The sequence below is a fragment of the Echinops telfairi genome, unplaced genomic scaffold (genome assembly GCF_000313985.2).
Source record: "Echinops telfairi isolate 266 unplaced genomic scaffold, ASM31398v2 ScPeMD7_1;HRSCAF=3_0, whole genome shotgun sequence".
In the NCBI taxonomy this organism is placed as follows: domain Eukaryota; kingdom Metazoa; phylum Chordata; class Mammalia; order Afrosoricida; family Tenrecidae; genus Echinops; species Echinops telfairi.
Window position 1 is genome coordinate 9,597,521 of NW_022103896.1, and position 23,092 is coordinate 9,620,612.

General features: G+C 48.4%; 1 protein-coding gene across 3 annotated transcripts in view; it reads left to right on the forward strand.

Moving 5' to 3' along the window:
* Positions 1 to 23,092, forward strand: part of ADCY8 (adenylate cyclase 8) — a 194,333-nt gene that overhangs the window by 137,102 nt on the left and 34,139 nt on the right. For all 3 annotated transcript variants that reach the window (XM_004697391.3, XM_045285711.1, XM_045285759.1), the window contains exons 9-11: positions 2,774 to 2,874; positions 14,067 to 14,268; positions 15,903 to 15,992. In XM_004697391.3, the coding sequence (XP_004697448.1) occupies positions 2,774 to 2,874; positions 14,067 to 14,268; positions 15,903 to 15,992 (393 nt within the window). The remainder of the gene's footprint in view (positions 1 to 2,773; positions 2,875 to 14,066; positions 14,269 to 15,902; positions 15,993 to 23,092) is intronic.

Below are 23,092 nucleotides of genomic sequence, written 5' to 3' on the forward strand. Positions count from 1 at the left end.
TTTCTCCCACACAGTAGCTGGTGCATCCCAGCCACCAGTGTTTCCGTCAGCACAACCTTTCGCTTAGCAGCCAAACCCTTAATCTCAACACCACCGGGGCTCCAACCTGCTGTGATGAATCCTTTGATTATACCCATGTGCTCTGAGAGGACAGTAAGCATAGGGCGCTAAGGAAAGGTATCCAAGGTTACACTCCAAGCAAGCGATGGGGGTAGCTTCACATCCAGCAGCCCTCGCTCTGTAGAGGAGCCCATGCTCACCACGAAGCTATACACAAAGCCGGGAGTGGGGGGTGTCAAGTGAGGACAAGACAGTGCCCTTCGGACGATGGGAGGAGGTAGTGTGGGTTTCACTTCGTGTATCTTTAAGCCCCAGTGCTCAGACCTTCACAAGTAAAGAGGGGGTGAGGGAATCACCCCCACCTCGGTCCATAGTCAGTCACCAGGAGCCAATGAGGCATTTTCTCTCCACAGACACACTCCCTTTTCCTCTCCAGAGCAGTGATGACCTCCATTCTCCACATCGGTGTTCTTGTGTATGATTAACGTCAGTTTTGGGGGGGAAATGATCGGTTCTTCCTGTGTGTGACTGTGCCAGGCACCAGGGCTGTGGAACATAAGAGACTACTTTAACAGGGCAAACATCTCCGCAGTCGAGTGATTGCTTTAAAGTGAGGTTCAAGGACATTGGCTTGACTCACTGTCAGACACTGACCACGTGGAGCATCTGGTGGCCAAGTTTCTGAGCCTTACTGCATCGCCCACCTCTATCTGATTTGCTAATGGAGGGATCTGACACCTAAGCACTCAGACACCGTTAGTCAGGAGTCAGAAACACGCAGGGGAAATGTCTGAGATCCTCGAGCTTGGAATCTGTAGGAAATGCTTCTTGCACAGTAAGAACTTGCCAGCAATGGCAAGGAATCTTGGCAAAAGAGTAAGCTCTTGGGGTCTGGGGATGTTCACATGGGGGCTGTTTAAATCCTAGGATACCCTACCCCAGCTCACTTCCCTGACCAAAGCAGAGCAGGCAGCCTGTTGGAGTCAAGTCAGGAATATTAGAGAGGATCCCTAAATTGGGGAGGCAGTGGTCCCTTATAATCCTAAGGGGCTAGGATGATGAGGAAAAGGATGAAGGCCACTAAAAGTTATCATTGCTGTTTATAACATCCCCTGCCCAAATCCATACAGCCAAGCCTGCTGGAAAATCAAGGAGCCAACCAACAAAGAACAAATTCACTCTTGTGCCGTCTGTTGTTAGAAGGTGCACAGACATCTCTTGGGCTCCGAACAGGTGACTTCACGGCCGATGCCTTTCTTTTCCCGCAAGTCTGTGTGGCTCTCTACACCTGTACCTTCTCACGCAGCACTGTTTGTCCTTATGAGCACCATGGATTTTCTGTGGTTTAATCTGAGGGGAGAATGCTTTGTCGTGTTTGGAAGGCGGGGGCTTGTCCTGGTTCTCCTCTGGACACTGGAAAGTCAACCAACTGAAAGAGGCCAGCCTCAAGGTCAGAGAGTAGAGAAGCCCAAAGCATTCAGTGTGCACATCCAAGCAGGTGCTGCTCACAAGCAGAAGTTAGTCCTCCAAGTTGCAGCCATGGCCCTGAGCAGTAAGCACTGGTTCAAGACCCAGGCCACAACAAGACATTGGCAAGAGAGTAAAAGCCACGTAACTGCTGATTGTGAGTACCCTACCAACAACCAGTTATGCCAACCCCCTTCTCTTGGCGCCGTGGACATGGAGTCTGTGATCCAGCCAGAGTTCTGGTTACACCTTGCTTTATAGAGAAACTCTATGAAAGCCAGGCTTACAAAACCCCAGTCCTGTGGCATTGTTGTTTTCCAAAAGCCCAGTTTCCAAGGGAAAAAGACAACATGATTGGCAAGCTGGTCAAGTTTCTCAACCTCTCTGGCATTCGAAGTAAAAAGAGGGGCTTGGTTTAGGCTAACTCTAATACCTTTTCCCCTTTTAAAAGCCCTCTTTTCACCTCTGCAAGAACCAGGTCCTTCCTTAGTCTAGTGGCGCCCAAGATCTTGCAGAAAGCGAGGCAGGGCTCAGGCCAATTATACATTCAATGCTGACCTCCCAGAAGCTTTTAAGACTGAACAATCACATTACGGAGTACTCTGGATAATCAAAATAAAGTTACCGCCATCCCACCGGGCCGATGGCAGAAGGGCATCAAACATATTGGTCCATCCATCTCGGTGTCTCTCCTGTGAACCGAGAGAGCCGCATTAGCTGGAGGTCTCTGGGGCTGCTTTCTATCCTAAGTTTCTGCGAATTTAGGGTGGGGGGGTTTCTTAATAAAATGAAGGCAGAAAGACGCCCCTCCCCTGCCCAGGAAAACAGAGCCCCGAGTCTCCAAACCTAACAGCAAACAGAGCACAATCCTGAAATGACTTCAGTTTACTCATGAGGCCAGTTCATGTGGGTTTGCTTTGCTGCGGATGTGGGTTGTGTGCCCCGTGTCGGGGGAGTCTGAGGGGAGTTCCACGGCATCGGGTGCTGCTCGGTGTCTTCGTGCAAAGCCCCCTTCCAGTCTCATGACGGTGCTCAGGCCTGCGTTCTTGGTGGCAGGCTGGAGGGAGGGAGAAGATGTTTTGAGAAGGGTTGATTGAGATCTGGATTCCTCTTCATTTGAAACAAATACGTAATTGCCTATTCCTCCTTGCTGGTTCTCTCTACCCACCCACGTTGCAAAACTGTAACTCTTCCAAAACTCAAGCTCTGCCTTGGGATAATCCACTCTCTCTCTTTTGAATTACAGTATTCTCAAATGAGGGATGAAGTATTCAAGTCAAACCTGGTCTGTGCATTTATCGTTCTTCTATTTATCACGGCAATCCAAAGTTTGCTGCCTTCTTCCAGGTGAGTATGGAGGACTGAACGCTCAGGGGACGTGCCTTCGGGACATGATGGGTCCTTCACCGGGAGCCAAGCAGCTGCTTTTGCCAGGGATCAAGATGGAAATAACTGGGTGTAGGGCTCAAACCAAACTGTGGGACAAGTTGGGTCTGCTGTAGTTGTCTTTCATTGCCTAATAATTACTCTGCCGAGGCAAGAGTCTTTTCTGCCAATCTTAACAAAAACAACAAAAGCCAAATTAGGATACCTTCATATTTGACACTGTACCCAGTAATGCACAGGGAAGTATAAGCACGTCCATTGCCATTTACTCCTCCCTCTGTTAATTCCTTCTGAGTTGTGCATAGATATAGGATCTCAGATGCCTAACTCAAAGTGGCCCTTTCATGGGAAGGCAGAACACCTGTGTGTGTGCCAGGTACTGTCCCAAATACTTTACTGATGGCCACTCATGTTATTCTCTTAACAACCCAGTGAGGTAGGTACTGTTTTTGTCCCCAGTGGAAAGAGAAAACTGAGGTTCTGGGCCGTGAAGTAATTTGCCCACTGTCTCAATGTGGAAACATATGCAAGTCTGGAGACACATCCAGACTGTCCAGATCCAGAGCCTGTACTCTCAGCACTCTTTGAGACATATACCTCGTGTAAGCCAAAGGAGCTAAAACCAGTTTGAGGCTGGCTCTGGAATAGACTCATGATGGCCATGCTGTTATCTCTTTCCTCCACTGTAAGTAGCTCCTCAGTGATACTCCCTCCTCCACAATCTCACGGTAAGACTTCCTCTCAGAAGATGTTGAGAAAAAGATCACCAGAAGTTTGCTCCGTGTCTAACAGGTAGAAGACTGTGATGGATCGGAAAAAAAGGATCACTTTTCAGTCCGTGTTCCCCATCGGCTAAGCTGCAGTGCAGTAGGAATGAGAGGCCGTACTGATGGCTCCTGGTTACTAAGCACTCATGGGCCCAGAAAATGCAAAATCCTTTGCACATATTGTCTCCAAGAAGTCCCCAGACTAATCAATAAATGAGGGTGCATTTTCATTCCCAAGCCTCCTCACTACATAATCACCGAGTTGGGATTTGAACCCAGAGACACAGTCTGGGTGCTGAACTGCTTGATTGCATTGTGCAAAATCGGTGACTCCTGCTGACTAGGTGTTCCAAGAAAAGATTGCCCTCAAGGTGATATTTGGAGCTGAAAGGGGTGAGGGAGAGAATGTGGAAGAGCATCCCCAGTGTGGAAAACGGCACTGCAAAGGAGGAGAAGCATGGAAGGCCATGTGTTTGAAGAACATCAAGGAAGTTGGAGAGTGCGAAGTGACAACTTGGGCAAAGATGTGTGCGTAGCAGCTGACAGAAATGCAGTGTTCATAATGCCACCCTCGGCACTGGGAATTGGCCCCGCCCTACAAGATCCCGGAGGATTTTCTTTAGAAAGGCTGTGGATTGACAGAGAAAGAGGTACACATTCACTAACACGTAGGGACCACTTGAGTTTGAGCTCTTCTTCATGAGCAAGGGATACTGGGAGTGGGGAGTGGAGATTCTGGAAAGATGATAGCAGAATGTCTAAGCAGCTAGACAGAAAAACCAAAAAGTTCATGGACCAGCTTCATGACAAAAACAAGTACTGTGGCAGCCCCATGAGTTCCAAAACTGTACGTGGATAAGGACAGCCCACCAACAGCAGACTATGCGTTCTCCTCAAGGGGACGTGGAACCCTCACCAAGAAAGATAACCTAAGTGGCACCTATGTAAAAGAATGGGAATGATACAAAGTCAGCTCTCAGTCCACAATGGAGTGAAACTAGGCATCAAAAAGTGAACTACGCATGAGAAAATGCACCCAATAGCCGATAATTTAATAATACTCTTCTACATAGCACATAGAGCAAAGATGCCACGAAAGAAATTTCAAAATATTTTGAACGAAATGAAAAAAGAGCATTTCACAATGTGTTGGGTGCAGTGATAGCAGTGCTTAGAGGGAAATTCATAGCTTTAGAAAAAATAAAGTATTGAAAAATCAGTGGGTCCAGAGGGAAGGAGTTTGTAAGTCTGGTTAAGGAATTGTGACTGATTGGCAGCAGAGGCAAATTTATTGTTATATTTTTGTGATGAGGTTTGTGTTAGAAGGACCACACTGGACATGGATAATGGGAAGATGGCTAGGAGGGGCTAGCTTTAGTATTGGGAAGACAAACTGCATAACTCCAGGTAGGATATGCTACAGCAGATTTGTGGCAATGGAAGTAGACAAGAGAGGAAGGGTGTGTAGACACTTAGGACAAGCAGTTGACAGGATCTGGTGACTGTCGGGATAGGGGGCAGGGGGTAAAGGGAAAGAAGAGTCAGGAGACTAGGATAACCCGAAGGACTAGACTTGGCACTGAGATAAGAAAAGTGGCCTCTGTCCCCATAGGAACCCAAGCATCACCCTCCACAGTTGCCCGGGGTAGGACCCTATCCAGGTGAGGCATCCACTGGCTCTGGAAACCTACGTTCTGGTGGAGTGACCTGGATCCAACCCCAGCAGCCACCTGGGTAGAGTCTGTGACTCTGGGGTTTAAGCAGAAGCCAGTAACCGCAATGCAGCCACTGCCCACCCTCAGCTGGGTCGCGAAGAGCAAAACTGGAAAACATCAAAGCTGAACTCTGACATGGCGCGCCACATGTTGGGGCCCGTGGGCCCCAGACCCCACAAACACTTTTTTGAATGTGTGCTTGCTTCCTCTCCAATGCAGGCTGCTGCTTTGTGGCTGAACAGATGACAGGACCTTCCACTGCCATTTCATTCACGGCGCTTTCAGCTTTCTGTTTGTATGGCCGCAGCACATTCCCAGCCTTCTCTGCCAAAAAGCAACAGACCCTGACAGAGAAAGCTGGAGCTGGCCCAAGTCCCATGTCAGAGAGGTTCCTCTCAAAGAAGGGTAAACTGAGGAAAGAGAAGATGCTGTGTTGTGGAATTATAGGACAATGCATTTCCGCCAGCCTGTGTGAAAGCGAACGAAGGCAGAAAAGAAGGTGAGGAAAGGCAGAAAGAGGGAAGGAAGGAGAGAGAGGAGGAGGAGGAAGGTGGAAGAGGAAGAGGAGGAGGAAAGAGGCCATGAATCATAGTTCTTTGTGTGTATCTTATTAGGGAGATGTCTTAGACCAAGACACTTCACCTCCCGGAAGCCAGTTTCCTCATCTGTGCAATGGGGACAATGACACCCACTTCCCATGGCTGCTGGGAAGTTGGAATGAGCTGTGTCCTTTTTTATTTGGGGTACATTGTGGCTCTTTTCTGAGCCACAGTATTTCCATCCACCGAAGGCACTAAAAATACATCCTTCTTGGTGTCGCGAAGAGGATCAAATGCACTCCTAGACATATCAGCTCGTTGCAAATTCTAAAATGCCCCCACATGTCATCTTCCAGAACAATCTGAGTGTCTGTTCCCTATTGTTCCACAAGCTGCCAGTGGCTGTTCACTCATCTCCTTTGATTTCTGCCTTCCCAGGAAACATCAAATCATGATAGCAGCTCCAGGCTGGTTTCAGAGACAGACTGCAGAGAGTAATTAGAAGCTAATGTCTGGAAATGATGGGGATAGAGCTGTTTGCAAATCCCTTGTCATTCTTTCTGAGACTCGATTTCAGAAATGAAAGGTTTGCTTGCCTCTTACACACACCAACGATACAAAAGCCAATGCAGAACCCCTTGGCCTCCTGAATAAATCTAAAATTAGATAAAAGTTACCGTTTGATGCTATGATCATTGTGTGTGCAGAAATCAATGAGCGCTGAGAAGCTGCGGCCGACACTGCCCCCGAGTTCCACGTGCAGTGCCAGGAGCTGGGTTAGGAAGCTCATCTTCTAAGACGTACTTGGGTCATGAAACTCAACACCCAAATCAAGGCCATTGAATCCATGCCAACTCAAGCAACCCTATAGGACAAGGTAGAACTGCCCCTGTGGGTTTCCAAGACTGTAACTCTTTATGGGAGTAGACAGCCTCATCTCCCTCCTGCTGAGCTGGCTGGTGCTTTCAAACTGCAGACCCTGAGGATCACAACACAGAAGCACTACATCACCAGGGCTCAGGTGGATTCTACGTGCATATCCTCTCAAACAACCCTCAGCATATATTTATTTTATTTTATTGGGGGCTCTGGCAGCTCTTATCACAATCCATACATATATCCATTGTATCAAACGCATCTGTACATATGTTGTCATCATCTTGTTCAAAACATTTTCTTTCTTCTTGAACCCTTAGCATCGGCTCCTCATTTTGTCTTCCCTCAGCATATTTTGTGCCCTCCTCCATGCCACCCCAAGAATATACACAAAAGCCCAATAGCGCAATGAACAACAAAGCATCCTCTTTACACATTTCGCAGCAAGCTCTGATTAGTCTGTAAAAACAATGATCAAGCTGGACGACATAAGGTCCCTAAAGACAAGAGACCCTGGGGGCCATCCGTTTGCATCTGTCTTTTATGTCTCCCTGACCTGGGAGACCAGGCTGCCATGCAAGAAGTATGTAAGGTACACAACTCCAGTGGCCGAAGGAAGGAGGGAGGCACACCTGTGCTCACCTGTGCTTAGGACAAGTTAGCTGACGGAAGGGCAGAGATGGCCAGGCCTTCTCCTATAGAGTAGATTGAGGCTCTGGCTTCCCAACCCTCCCGTGGATCTGAAAGAAGGCGGCATCTGGGCTATGTGTGAACATTGGCTTTTAACCATGATGCTCTATGAATGGGGTCCGCTGAACCTCCCAAACGGACTCTGCCGTTGGAGTCAACTGTCCTCCTCACTTGAGCGTTACGAAGAAAAAACCAGGAATGTGGTAGAAGTCCTCTTTCCAGGGAAAGCTGGCAAAGGGAGGAATGGGGTCCAGCCCTCTCTCCTAAGGAGCAGAAGTGAGTCGTGATGGAGCAGCCTTTGGTTCTCCTTCTGAAAATTCCCTCGCTTACTGCTGTCAAGTCCATTCTAACTAGTGACCTTGTGGCTTACAGAAAGTCAGCAGTTCAAAACCACCAGCCACTCCTCAGGAGAAAGATGCACAGTCTCGGGAGGCCACAGGAGCAGGCCTACTCCCTCCTATGGGACTGCTTCACATTTGACAATTAGCCAATGGACAAGGAATGGATAACAAAAGAACAGTGTCTGGTGTCTCTGGAGAAGAAAGCCCCGTGGTTCCAAAGGATCCAACCAGAGAAGGAGCCATCGATGTCCTGCCTTCTGTTATATACTTGGAGGTCACCACGATTCAGCGACAACAGACAGCAACTAGCATGGCAGCCACTTGGTGGACTCCGCCCTATGCCAGTTGCCATTGGAGAACCCAAGAGATAGCTGAGCCCTGAAGGATGGGCACATCATCCCCCTGAAAGACGAGAGAAGACTGCTACCGTGTGCCAAAAACAGAGGGGCATGTAGCCTAGCAGAGGGGCACATGCTGTCCCATCCACAGAGTGAAGAACTGTGTGAGAGAATCAGGTCCTGAGAGAGAGGCAGGCCACCACGGAACCTCATCTGCTCCTCCCGGGAAGATGGCCAGTCAAGAGGCTGAGGCTCCTGTGGAGCAAAGGGCACCTCGCCTTTCCCTGCCTTGTTTCTGGCTTACATGTTAAACCAAGACATGCTTATTTGCAGTGGCTCCATTTTGTTATTGAGACACACAAGTCACAGACTTAGCCCCTGGGTGCCCAGGGGTGATGGTGTGTTGTCAGCGAGTGCTTTCTCAGTCTGCTTGGGGGCGAGGTTCATGTCTGCCAGAGCCCTCTGGGAGTCCACTGCGCACAGGCCTTCTGTTCTTATGGAGAACTCCCGGGGAGACTTCCGATCCAGATGAACCACTGGATCAAAGCCGACCATGTCAAAGGAGACAGCAACGCCCACTTCAACGATCATGGCTGAGGCTCTGGGGATTGGAGTCTTCCTGTCGCTCGGCTGAGCTGAAGGATTTGACCTGCTGGGTGACTTTGTCCTTGTAAACATCTTCTCTGGGACTGTCCCGATGCCAGGCCTGTCTCCTCCGCAGCTCATCTAACTGAGCTTCTTAAATCCCCTGGGCTGCCCTCACTTCTTCCAACCCATTAGCTTCTCCCACAGCCTCGTCATTGCTCCTCTTTCTTCTTACTGTGCACACTCTCTTTGAGCAAATGCCTCCCTTTTCAGGTCTTCAAGGATCACCTAGTCATTGATGGCGGTAAGCTCTGTTTTTCCACCCCCAGACTGCCACCGCCATCCCTCTCAGTGGCCTAGATATCACCCACTGGATGATTGCAAAAGCCAGACATTCAGCCTGCGCCAAAGCAAATCCATCAACTTCATTTCCTATACAGACTGGCTTCTCTCCTTATACTTACTTACCCCGCTCACATGGTTAAAGAGTGGTCCACCCTTCATGACTTCTTCTCCAGATAGCTCTTCCTACCCTGCAGTCACACATTACTTCTGTCTGTCTGCTGGTTGTAGCTTACATTTTGCTATGATGCTAGAAGCATCACACCAATGTCTGAAAGACCAGCCGAGTCATCCCTGATGGCCGGCTTTGAGGGGCGCTCCCAGACCTACATAACACACAAAAAAAGGCTGGACTAGCTCCTTCCAAAAACTCCTGAAAACCTTCTGGATGACAATACAACACGGTCTCACTTGCTTGCTTCCTGTATATCCTCAGGAAAGACCAATCTCTGAAGGGGGACAACTTCTTTTTTTTTTTTTCTTCCTGAAAAGGGGCAGTAGAGACCTGTGCTCTAAAGAACACAAAAATCTATGTAAAGAAAACAAAACTCCTCACAATTGGACCAACAGGGAACATCGTGTCAATGGAGAAAATGAAGTTGTCAAGGAGTTTGTCTTGCTTGGATCCACAACCAATGCTCATGGAAGCAGCAGAGAAAAAAGGAATGATATATTGCATTGGGCAAATACGTTGTTGTGCAAGACCTCTTTAAAGTCGAGCAAGGAAGTCACTTTGAAGACTAACATGTGCCTGACCCAAGCCATGGTATTTTCCATTGCCTCATACACATGAGAAAGTTGGACAATGAATAAGGAAGACCACAGGAGAATGGATGCATTTGCTTTACGGTGTTGGTTAAGAATATTGAAAGTACCTTTGTGGTAGTTACATAATCTGTTGTCAATTTGAGACTTAAGAGTGAAGGCATGGGGTTTGCCTGTCAATCAGGTCGCAGCTTGATGACCTCATTTGGAGGCGCTAAGGAGATAAATAGCTCGCTGGAGGCAGAACACATGCTCACTCCCTGGGAGACATTCCTGTGGAGAAGACACATGGAACTATCTATGCTAGAGCCCTGTTGTTGAAGGAGCCATGTGAAGATGCTTCCACTGCCACCTGATCCACAGAACTTTCAACCCATTGGCCTGTGATCTTCCTGCATGCAGCGTCATTGCATGCCTGTGTGAGTCTAAAGAATTTACGGACTAGTATCCACATATGGGGTTATATCAAACTTATGGACTTGATCTGGACTGGGCTGGGATGTTTTCTCAATATTCAATTGCTCTTGTATTTAAAGTTCTCTCTTACACACGAGTGTCTATGAATTTGTTTCTCTAGTCAACCCAGACTAACACAACATTGGATTACCAGAAGAACATACTGGCTTGTCTTGGAAGAAGTATAGCCAGAATGTTCTTTAGAAGCGAGGATGGCAAGACTTCCGTCTTGTGTACTTTGGACAAGTTACCAGGAGAGAGCCGGTTGCCAGAGAAGGACATTACACGTGTTAAAGTTGAGGATCACGAAAAAGGGGGAAGACCCGCAGCGAGATGGATTGACACGTGGCTTCAACAGCAGTCTCAGACATAGCGATTATGAGGATGCCGCCAGGCTAGGTCTGTTTTGTTCTGGTTTACACGGGTGGCTGTTAGAACTGATTCAAAGGCACCTAACAACAACAGCTCTCTAAAGTGTGACCACCTAGAGATGGAGAAGATGGGCCGTTGGTCCTCACACACCTTCTTTGCCTAGCACTGTGTCCAGGAAGAAAGATTGCTGAGGGAAGGGGTAGTGTGATGAAACCATACACGCAGAGATGCCTGCAAGCCCATGGGAGTTACTGCTTATCACACTGATTACATTGCAGAGCGGTGTAGCAGAGTGGACTTGCCTCCAAGCACCAACGCTTACCAACTGAATGACCCCTAGAAGTTGTTTCTCTTGGAATTTGAACTGGGGGAAGTATTAAAAGCCAGAGGAAGAACTTGAGTTGCTAGAAGAAGGAGCTGATGTGAAATGCCTCGCCATTTCTCTCGGGACACTCTTTAGCCGTTGGCTGGCTGAAACAGAGGGGGAGAAATTAGAGAGGCCAATGTAGAACACAAGTAGCTGGGAAGAGAATAGAGAAAGGGCAGCCAAGTCCCAAGGAAAAGCAGCATAGCTGGTGATGGCTTGCCTAATCAGGAAAAGATGCTGACAGAGATGCCTGAGAGATGGGATTTTAGCGACACCGAGTTGCTAGAAACACCCTGACGCCCAGTCTCAGTATCCAATAGACAGGGGGCTACCATGGGACAGATCTTTGGAGGGGAACCTGGAGTGATGCTGAAACCTTGCACAAGGACTAGTTCACCTAGGTGATGTAGTGCTTAGGTGTTGGGCAGTTCTAAACCACCAGCTAGCTCTGTGGGAGTAAGACTGGACTTTCTACTCCGTAAAGAGTTACAGTCTCAGGAACTCAAAGGAGCAGTTCTACCCAGTTCTGTAGGGTCACTGGGAGCCAGAATTGACTCAATGGCAGTGAGTTTGTGTGTTTAAGTTTGCCCAAAAGTAACCAGATGAATTAAATTGTTCTGAGCACGTAGGCATGCCAAAGCTCAGGTGATCTCTCTTAGTCTTAAACCCAAGGATTATTCTCATTTAACAGATGGAAACAGACTTCTGCTACCCAGCTAGCAAATAGCAAAGAAGGCAATGAGCAGGTGGGTCATCACTGATGGACCCGTTGCCTAGCAGTGTTGACCCATAGGAGGTTCTGAAGAAACAGTTATCAAGCATCACAAGGAAGGAGAGAGTTACTGACCCATTGAAGCCCTCTACCTAGTCCCTACGGCATGGCTCCTATGCCTCTGGACCATATTTTTCCTTTACTCCTTTTTCCTTTAGATGGTTAATGAATTCACAACAAAGAAGAAGCCGGGTGGGCTCAGCAGAGCATCCAGATCTAGGTTCAAGGTGTGGCAGCTTGCCTACCTGCTTGTATTTCTGGGAGAGAGTATGTGTTAAAGGGCGACCGGCAGACCAGCATCCGTCTGTTATGATCCTGAATCACTGCCTTGGAAATGCCCGGTGGTCCAATTCAGTAATCTGAATTTTATATCCATCCTCCACATGGGTCAGTGGAGTCCTGACAGGTCACTGGAATGCTTCACCTGGGAGCTTACTTGGACTTTCTTCCATCTGAAATATCATCTCAAGTGTTATCATGATGATGATGATGATTTGCTCAACACCTGGACAGGTGTGATGGGTGAAGAACTGGGAAAAGAGAAAATTAGCAACCCTGGAACCTGCTTGAAAATTCATTACATAAATGTAGGAATTCTGAATGGACCAGAATTAGCAAGGAGGAAGACTTTCAAGAAGCAATAGCTGAGCCAGTGGCCAGGAAATGTCCAAGGAGGACCAGAACTGTGACATAGCAAAACCTCGACTCTTGGAACTCTAGTGTGCTTTTCTTTAGTTAAAATAATAATAACTCCTACCACTACTGGTCAAGAACACCCACGTCAGCGTGGACTCCTCTGACACGCTGCCCTTGCCCAGGTCCAGGTGTCTGGGGGTGCCATTCCTTCCCCCCCAGAATGCCATTCCCCTGACCCTCTCAGCCTCTGAAAGCCTGGTCCTAGCCTCGGTGTCTCCCACTGCCTTCCTCTCATCAACCCATCCAGAACAAGTGGGCCACTCCTGCACAAAGAGCAGCTGAATTTCAATCCAATGGTAGCTGCCCTGAACTTCAACTGTCAATGCCCCTCCACTTTCACGTTTCATCTGTCAAATGGGGCTTCCCGTCAGACCTGGATCTCAAATGAGCAAGCAAATGTAAACTGCTTCACATGGTTTCTGGATCATTCATTTGAGAAAGGATGGTTGATAAAGGCTGGTTCTTATTATCCCCATCATATTGTGTCTCCATCGTCACAAGACCCATGCTGACCTCTCCAGCTAGTCACTCCTCCGGACCCGGCGTCTCATGGCACTCAGCCATGTCATCACTGATTCTAATCATAGTGCTTGGCACATCGTAAGGGTTTGGTGAATATTAAAATGATAGTTCATGAATGAGGGAATCCCATAGTTCTGGGCCCATGTGGCAGTTCTCAGGACACATTGCTGAGTTGGCTTGGTGGTTGAATAAAGTAATAACTAATTAAATGAAGGAACGAGTGAGGAATGAGGCTTGGAGGAAGAAATGAGTGAATGTTGGCCAGGAAGGTTGGGTAGGGGGTGGGGAGCTCATATCAGTGAGCACGGAATGAAGGAAATGTTCTACAACTGATTGAGGTGATGATTGTACAACTCGTATTGATGCAATTGAAGAATTGAATTGTATGATGAGCTATATGCCAATACAACTGTTGGGGGGAACGGAAATGAGTGAGTGAATGAGTGGACAGCAAGCACTTCCACTGTGGTCCTTGCCTTGGGCATAGCTCAGACTGCACCCCGAGTCAGGCAGTGCCTGGCACGTGGCCGATCCCATGTCCCCCATGACAATCACTAGCCAGAACTGAGCCCATCCAGACTAGGGTCAAGTCAATTTCTAGGCATCGGAGTGCATGGAGAGGGACGGTGTCTCACAAAGCCCACCTGGAAGGGCCAAGGGATTTGTGCCCCCTTCACATACTCAGATTACCTACATGAGATCCCAGTGGGGTCTCCTTAGCAGTTGCCTCGTGAGAAAAATGAATGGCAAAAGAGGGAAAATTGGGCAGGAACAATAAATCAAGACAAATATTTGATGTCCTTTGCAAGTTTCTCAATATAGATTCTGGCAATGACTATAATTTGTTTTAAAGCTCCCACGAAGAACCCTTTTATTGAGCCTAGAGAAGTTCAAAGATGTGTGGGGTGTAGGGTGGGGCGGGGAAGCTGGTGGGTGCGACTGCCAGCCTTGCTCCTCGGTGGGGGGTCAGATGACTGCTGAAGGCACTTAGCGCTCTTGCTTTCCCACAGGGTGATGCCCATGGCCGTTCAGTTTTCCACTCTTCTCATGCTGCACTCGGCACTGGTCCTCATCACCACGGCCGAGGACTACAAGTGCTTGCCCCTCGTCCTCCGGAAAACATGCTGTTGGATAAACGAGACCTATCTGGCCCGGAACATTATCATCTTCGCCTCCATCTTGATTAATTTCCTGGGTGCCATCCTTAACATCGTAAGCCTCCCAAACCTCTGGTGTCCGGTGTGCGGACAGAAAGCATGTGTCTTTAGGCTCTGCAGTGCCATGCCTTGCCCTTCCTTGGTACCACCTATCTGTGGGTGCTTGGACCATCCCCAAATTTAGCATCAGAGAACAGAGAGATGGCTCCCAGGAGGCTGGTGCTTTCCACTGTTGGCAAATCCTCTGTCTCCGCAGAGGCGATGGTTGGCTCCAGAAGAGGTTCTAAAAGCCTGCGGTGGGCCAGGAACTTAGCATCCTCAGAGTGAGTCTGTATGACTGACCTACCTGCTGTGTGCCAGGCACTCAGGGGGGCTGAGGAAACTGAGACTCAGAGACTTGAGCTAACAAGGTGTGTCTGACTCCAGGACCCGGGCTCCATTACATGCAAAGAGGTATCTCTGAGAGTGGGCCCAGTGGGGAATGGAAATAAAACTAGCTTTGGTTTCCTGAGCACCTGCGGTATGCTACAGGGAGGTGTGGCCGTCCCCATGCAGGTCGAGCATCTCACTGGAGTTTGTTTTGGATGTGACACATGGACCTCAGAGGGCACTCTGATCCCTGTGCCATGCATTACTGTTTAGAATTTGGAGACTCGTGTTTTAGGGATTGTGGGGGGTTTTTCCTAGCCCAGTTCTTTGGAACCTGTAGGTAGTTTTTGCGTATAGATGCCTCGTCTGTGTTGTTCACAACTCGAGAAGCTGGCATCCAGGATGCTGTATCTGATTCCAGGATTTGAACTTGGCACCACGGAACACGCTAGTTGAGGCATTGTCTTGTGGCTGAAACCATCACTGTGCCATCTGGTGCAGAAGAAGTCTCCCCAAGCATTCAGGGGCCCCAAAATAGAAGGGGAACTCATAATCTAATGAGATTCATCATTTAATGAATAGTTTACAGATGATGAAAATTGACGTGGAGGTTCATAAGATCATTGATCAACAGCCTGCATTCTCCTAGCCAAAATCATGAGTTTTGATGACCAACTTTAAAGGATCTAGAAATAAGCCCAAGGTCAAATTACCTCAGGGGCGGACCAACCATGTCCCAGTACAAAGATCAAGCTTTGGAGTCAGAGAGACCTACATCCCAATCTCAGCTCCACCACCGATCAGCTCAGGGACCCTGGACAAGTTATACTTTAGTTCTCAGAGTTTTGCCTTCTTCGTCTGTAAAATGGGGATAAAAATAGGAGCTGCTTCACGAGGTGGTTGTGAGGCTTTATTCATTTTGCTTTTTACAAAGTGCCTGGCACAAAGGAGGTATTCAGCTAAGAGGAGCTATTGTTTCCAAGTCTCCAGCAGTTTCTAGTCTTGGAGAAGTCCATCACCCCCTACACCCCTCCCCAAGGCGAATCCTCTCACTGGGGAGCTGAGCCAGCCCTCGAACTTACCTCAGATCTCTCCTGCCCTCTAGCTCTCTGCTGAGCCCAGCTCTGAAGAATGTGACCTGGTCCCGTGACTGGCTTACAAATGCGTTTTCCCAGCTAGCACTTCGAGGTCACCAGAGCTGGCACCTCCCTTCTGCCAGCCCCAGCTCCCAGAAAGCCAGCAGCCGAGAGCACGCTGCTCCGTTCCAGCATCACACTGACTGTGTTGTTGTTGTTTTGTTGTTGTTGTTTTAATCCACAGCTGTGGTGTGATTTTGACAAGTCGATACCCTTGAAGAACCTGACTTTCAATTCCTCAACTGTGTTTACAGATATCTGCTCCTACCCAGAGGTATTTATTCACAAGCTACCCTTGGCGAGACTTGGGCAGAGTATCCAAACGCACAGGACAGCCCGGAGGCCTTAGAAAGTACCCGGGAGACCTGCTCTCCTCCTCTGCCTCTCCCCGCCTGCTTGAGTCCCCTTCCTCTTTTCTGCTTTTCCGCCGCCCTGCTCCCTGCTCTCCTGCTTTGCTTCGTCCTCCCTCTTCTGCCTTCTTTCCCATTTCCACCCTTTCTCTATCCATTTCCTCTCTCCTCTTGTCTCTCCCTCAGGCTTATCCTCCCCACTCATTGCCCCTACCCCTCTGGGAATGCTCGTGCTGTTGCCACCAGTACCTGGCCGGGCAGAGTCACGGTTCAACCAGTGTGTCCTACATTACAAGGGGGGGGAAGGGGGGAATAAAGAAGAGGAGGTAAGGGAGGACTGAAGGGAGGAAGGACGGCAGGCAGGCAGGCAGGCAGGGAAAGAGGAAGGGAGGGAAGTCACGGAGGTAGAAAACCATCACTAATCCCAAGGCCAAGTCCTAGAGATAGCACCCAGAGCTCCCCAGGGTCAGAAGGCAACCCCATAGGACAAAACACCCACCATCGTCATGCAAGTCTGAGGCTCTTTTGCCCAGCGTCACTGGGCACGCCCTGAGTCTTGTGTTCAGCCTAAGGAGCCAGACAGAGGGCAGCCAAGACCTCCGTGTCTGGAGGAAGAGCAGTGGTGATCTCCCTCCTATCAGACCCCAGACAAGCCCCTCCGCTGATCCTGGACAGACCCTTATTCTCTAAGGGGCTGTCAGCTTCAGGGGCCACCCAACCCGTTAGGTGGAGAGCGTGCTCCCCATCATCTCTTCTGGATTCATCGTCACCCCCAAAGTGGTCTGAGAGCCTTCTGAAAAGGGGGTCTTCACCCCTGCCACCCTCATTAGAGAGGATTTACTGGATATGCACAGTTTCGCGGCTTCCTTGGGATTTAGGGGGCAGGCCACTCGTGTTCCCATTTTGTGGGTGGTACCTTCCAGGCTTGGGTACTGACATACTCAGTGCCACTCCTGTCTTTGTCTTGCTTCTGTCCATTTCTCCTTCTTCGCTTCTCTTTTGAAGTCTGTGGTCTAGGCTTGGTGCTCTACACTTGTCCCTCCATCCCTGTCTGCTGCATTGCTCAGTGCCCACTCCAAGTCCAGCCCTCCCGCTCAGCAGGAGCTGGGCGGGGCAGGAGGGACCGGCTCTTGTTTGGCACTTTCGCAGAGGGTAAGCCAGGGCTTGATCTAGACTTTTACCCAACGTGTGAGAGATCTTTAGTAAATGGAAGATTCTTCCCGTTCAGTGGTTCTCAACCTTCCTAATGCTGCGACCCTATAATACAGTTCCTCATGTTGTGGTGACCCCAAACCATAAAATTATTTTCGTTGCTACTTCATCACTGTAATTTTGCTACTGTGATGAATCGGGTGACCCTTATGAAAGGGTCGTTTGAGCCCCAAAGGGATTGCGACCCACAAGTTGAGAACCGCTGATCTAGAAGCTTCTGTAGGATCCCACCTTCCCCAAAGATTCCCAGGCTTGAAGGGCATGGGAAGTGGCATTGTCCCAAGAGGCAATCTGTAGGCCAAGAGTCTGAAACGTAGATGGAGGCAAAGCTGCAATCCATTCCTATGTGAGCTCATTCTCTTTCTAGCACTGGAAACTGGAGTCAGCGTTTCACCTCTCTGCGCCTCAGTCTGCTCATCTATAAAGCGGAAATCACTCCTTGGGTCTTCACACGGTTGCTGTGGAGTGAAGTTCTCCTGGCGCCTACTTCATAGAGGAGCAGCTATTGAGTTTCTAATGCAGTGCCTGGCATGAGCTAGCCGTCAGATGCCCACCCGTGCCTCTGCCTCACTCTGAGTCAGCATTCTTACCCCCTGGTCTCAACCCCAAACTTCCAGACTCCAGACCACAGCACTCATGGGCCTGCCGGCGCTAAGACAGCGGTGGGTGAATGAGTTTGACGGCGGAACAGCACTTCTGTGCCTCCGTTTCTTTAGCCCTGAAATGAGGATGAAATGTATTCCTTGCCCATGTGTGGTTGTAAGGATTGAGTTATTTAGGGAAAGAGTTGAGAGGAAGGCCATATAGAAGTAGCTGCTCAATCAATCCCAGCCTTTATTGTTGCTGGGTATGAATTCCAGTTCAAGAATTTTGAGCTGGCTCTGCCAATATATGTTTACCTCTGTGCCACATATCTATAAGGAGCCCTGGTGGCACGGTTGGCTAAGCATTGGACTGCTAACCCACCTCAAGGCTGGTGGTTCAAACTCCCCAGTCACCCCATGGGATAAAAACTGTGACCCTATGCGCCTATAAAGATTGACAGCCTCAGAAACCTCATACAGGGTCGCTCTGAGTGGGAAATGACTTCACGTTAGTAGGTGAGTTTGTCACGTACCTGGCCTACCTTGTTAATATGTAGTGTACATGATGAACATAGAGACCGTAGAAGGTGAAATGAAGGAAATATGAATTGAAATTTTTACTATCTTCCTCCCACACGCAACGTATCATGTTGCCCAATGGAGTCGGCCAGCTGTGGCCCCAGGCCACATCTAGTCAGCCACCTAGTTTGTAAAATACTTTTATAGGGGCTCAGCTACACCACTGAGTAAGAAGTGTCTGCAGGTGTTTTTACACTACAGCGGCACAAGGCAGCAGCGTTTGCCATGATGTGCTACGGAGATGATCGCATGGCACACGTACTTACTTACCACCTGCCCTTCATCTTCCCTTGATGACAAAGAGCCCATGCATCCAATTCCAGACTCTCCATCCTCAGCTCACACAACCTTCTAGAATCTGGACTCTCCACCCTCAGCTGCTACAACCATCATGCTGAACCACTCTTCACCTGACTTATCTCTAAGGTGGCACCAGGTCCCTCTAGGGTTTTCTCAGTCAAACTGAGGGAATCAGACATTCCAATGAGTGGAAAGGCTTACTCATGGCCCCATCATTTACACATGGTCCCTGACTCTCTGAGTCTCAGCTCTTCCCTTCTCAGGTAGATCTGACCTTTCGGCTTCCCTCCAGGAGAACGGATGCCCAGTCCAACTCTGCCGTTAAAATGGAATGATTTGACAGAAATGTAAGGATCTGCTATATGGTGTAAGGCACAAACTATGGCCCTCGGGCCACATGCGGCCCGCCGAGGACATTTATCTGGCCAGCCGGGTGTTTTTGCCCCATTTTGTTTTTTACTTCAAAATAAGATGTGTGCAGTGTGCATAGGAATTTGTTCATAGTTTTTTTTTAAACTATAGTCCGTCCCTCCAATGGGTCTGAGGGACAGTGAACTGGCCCCTGTTTAAAAAGTTTGAGGACCCCTGGTGTAAGGAATCTCTGTACAGGACGGTCAGACTTTAATTGTAGATGGGCAACTTACTAAAAATGAGTGAGACTGCCGGCAATGGCTGCGAAGAAAGTCATGTCCCAGCTCTAATTGGAGAGGCCGTTCAGTGAAGGAGAAAGACTTTGTGTGAGTGTGCTGGATGAATGTGCATTGCAGTCCCAGTCCCGGCCAGCCCTTATCTCACATCCCCGGGTGTGGCCCAGGAGACCCAGTAGGAAGAACTCTGAGCATTTCAGAATCAGATCCTGTTATTATCTGCTCCCACACATCTGAATAAATAGCTTGTTATATTTGCAAGGGTAGTCAGCACGAGCTCTAATTTTAAAGGGTCAGTGAGAGCCAGTTTTCCATAGAGGTATGAGTTCTGTGTTTGCATCTTAGAATCTTGATACATTCTCCCCTTTTAGCCCCACCTATTTTTACGCTGGGAGAAGGACAAGGCTTTCTACTCCTATAAAGTTACAGCCTCAGAAACCCGCGGGGACAGTTCTACGCTGTCCTATAGGGTTACTATGAGTCGGAATCAACTCGATGGCAGTGAGTTGAGTATTTGTACACTGGTGGCTTAGGAACCCCACTGGTGCAGTGGTTTATACATTAGGTTGCTAACCACATGGTCAGCAGTTTGAACCCACTAACTGCTCTGAGTAAAATGAATGAGGCTCTGTTCCTGTAAAGATCTACAACCTTGGAAGCCCTCTCTAGCAGTTTACCTTGTCCTTACGGTCATTGTGAGTCAGAATCAACTCAATGGCAGTGTGTTTCTTAAAGTTCTATCCAGCTTTCAAGAGTCCCTTTAATGATGTATTATCTGCCACTCATCTTCCTACCAGTTCATATACCGCTCTAGCATCATATTAATGCTCACATGTCACCCTTGGCACAAGCACACAACACAACTGCTTGAATCAACAAAAAGAGAAAGAGCTCTCCGTGGATGAGGCAAACTCCCAGAGTAGCTGGTCACGTACTGACAGAATACATAGCATCCTGTACAGTTACTATTGGCTTTCCTGGGTTGGTGTGTCCCCTTTAGACTGTGCCTCTGTTAGGCCTGGATTGTCTCTTATTTACCTGGCATCCCAGTACCTAGCACCATTCCTTGATTGCAAGCTTTTCTTTAATTCTATGCTCCCATTGATTTTTGCTCAAAGGACACAATATTTCAATGACCTTTTATTTAATGCATGATTCATAATTTACATTGAGAATGCCGTGCATAAATCCTCTGTATTGTGAGGCAAGTCATCATCAATCGGGGACCCCCTCCAATCTAGTCCCTCTTTGCTTTGACTTTGACAAAACAGAGGATCTTGGATGTTTCCATGTGGAGAAAACAAATCTAGAGAATGAACTTATCCGTGGCTCAGCTCATTCCCAGCTTTCTGCACAGAGACGTCAGGATGAGTTGCCTTAAAGAACATGCCCAAAGGAAGGTCTTAGAATAAGTAGAAGAACACCTATTACCCCAGTTTGAGACAACGACATCATTGAATTTATGAGGAAAGGAGAAGCCAAAGTAAAGGCTCCTTGAGGCCAGGGACAGGCCTTAGCTGCGTCTCTGTCTACCTGCAGTACAACAAAGGCATGAGATCTTTGCCCTCCGTGGGAACTCTGAGTCAGGGCCCCATCCACACTTGATGGAAGGATGCAGGAATGAGTCCTTTTGACCTTAGAAGTCACTGAACATCCCTCTGATAGCTACTTGGGGATTTGAGGAGAGTCACCCACCGCTCTAGCCCAAATCAAGACTCTCTCGCCATGTAATAGAAATCAGACATCAAGCAGCTGTCACAAAGGACCATGAACAACACTACCAAGAGGGCATTTCAAAAGGAGCAACTCAGTTTGCCACAAACTTAAGAAGTTTGTTTCAGATCCAAATATCACCCCCAATATTATCCACTTCTTCTTTAGTCAACTCATCCTTCTGGCCCAAATACATACTTTACACTCCTCCTGAGAAATATGAGCTGTGAGACCTTCAGCCTGGTGTTAGATGTGTAGAAACCTTTTCTATTGTGTTGAGATCTTTAAGGTATTTGCCAGTGCCTCACCCAAAATGGTCCCACATTAACGAAGGAACCACACTTCAGAAGCCATTTAATTGGTAAGAAAAGGGAGGCATAGAAAACTAAGTAAGTTTCCCCAGAGCAGAAATAATTCCATATTTTCTCAGTCCTGGTTCAACACCTGTCTAATGCCTAGTGCATCCCTCCGTTCTAGAAGGAACAGTTCTGAGTAGGTATTGAAGGTGCAGAGATGAGTAAGGGTAACCAGATAGCTACTTTTTAGAAGAGGGTGAGGCTTGAGATTCAACCTCACAGCCGGACAGGTCATAAAGGGCATGTAATTGAAGGGAAAAAATTAAGAGACAGAGAAAAGTTTAGGGGTGCTCACCTCTGCCACAGCTTCAGGAACCAGAGCAGAAGAAGTGATTGTATTATCATCATCATCATCTTATATACTCTCAGGGCATGCAAGCCTGTCTAATTACAGGTAACCACATAAGGTAACAAAGTGGGCTGTACCCTAACCCTAAAGGTCCCTGAGTTCATTGGAGGAGAAACCTAACACCAGTGCTGGGGAGAGGTAAGGGGGAGTGACAGTCCCCTATGCAGAGAGAACAATCGCACATGTCTTCTCCTATAGTTGCTGGTCAGATAGCCATCAGCTATGTGCTTAAAAGTGGTCACTTTAAGGCAGCACTATTTGGATAGGAGATTGTGGGGATCAATCTTGGTTTTGAGAATGTGGTTGAGACTCACCTCAAGCCCACAAGTGTGAAGGCCTCCCTCCGCCCAGAATCCTGGCCTGCCAGGTTTCTTAATAGATGAGAATAAAGAATTTCATCTGCATACACTCTCTTCCTGTTCCTCAGTTTCCCACACTTTATTATAAATCACTAAATACTGTCATAAAATATTCAGGAGGCACAATGAGGAAACCCCAAGTGATCCTTTCCTCCTAACCAATGCAGACTTTGCCCCAAAAGTCACATTTATCAGGACTGGTTGTATCCAGGGAGCCCAGATGGCATAGTGGTTACACATGGGGTGGCCATCCACAAAGTCAGAAGTTCAAGACCACCAGCCACTCCATGGGAAAAGACAGGGCTTTCTACTCTCCTGAAGAGTTTCGGGATACCCTGTCCTATAGGGTCAGCCTCAACTCGGTGGCAGTGAATCTGGTCTGTGAGTTTGGTTGTGTCCAGGTGACTGGGATGCCACTCTTCAGCTCTGAGACCTTAAACCATTCCTTCGAACTGTGAGCCTCGGTTTCCTTACCCGTAAAATGGGAATTGTGGTTATTTTAAAAAACACACAAGGAAACGTGTCTCCAAATCCAAGCTCGTTTCCCAAGGGAGCCCTAGCTCATGTGGGTCCTTTTCTTTTTGCCCACTGGATGGCCACAGTCCTTGGCCACCGCCATGATGATAGATAGTGATGGTTCCCAAAGGGGCATCCATTGAGGGGCTTCCCACAGAAGGCAGACGGCTGGCTGTGCCGCTCCAATAGGGCGGCTACTCTCAGAATCCTGCTGTTGGGAGGTTCCACATTTACAAGCTAAGCAGTTCTCAGGTGTTCCCCTGTGCTACTGGGGGGGTGTAGAGGAGCGAGGCAGGATCCAGAAGCACTCGAAGATTTTCCAGAAGGGTTTCCTCGCAAATAACGATACCTAAACTGATATTTGTTAGAGCAGAGTAAGGCTTAGTCCCCTGTATGAGGGTTGAGCAAG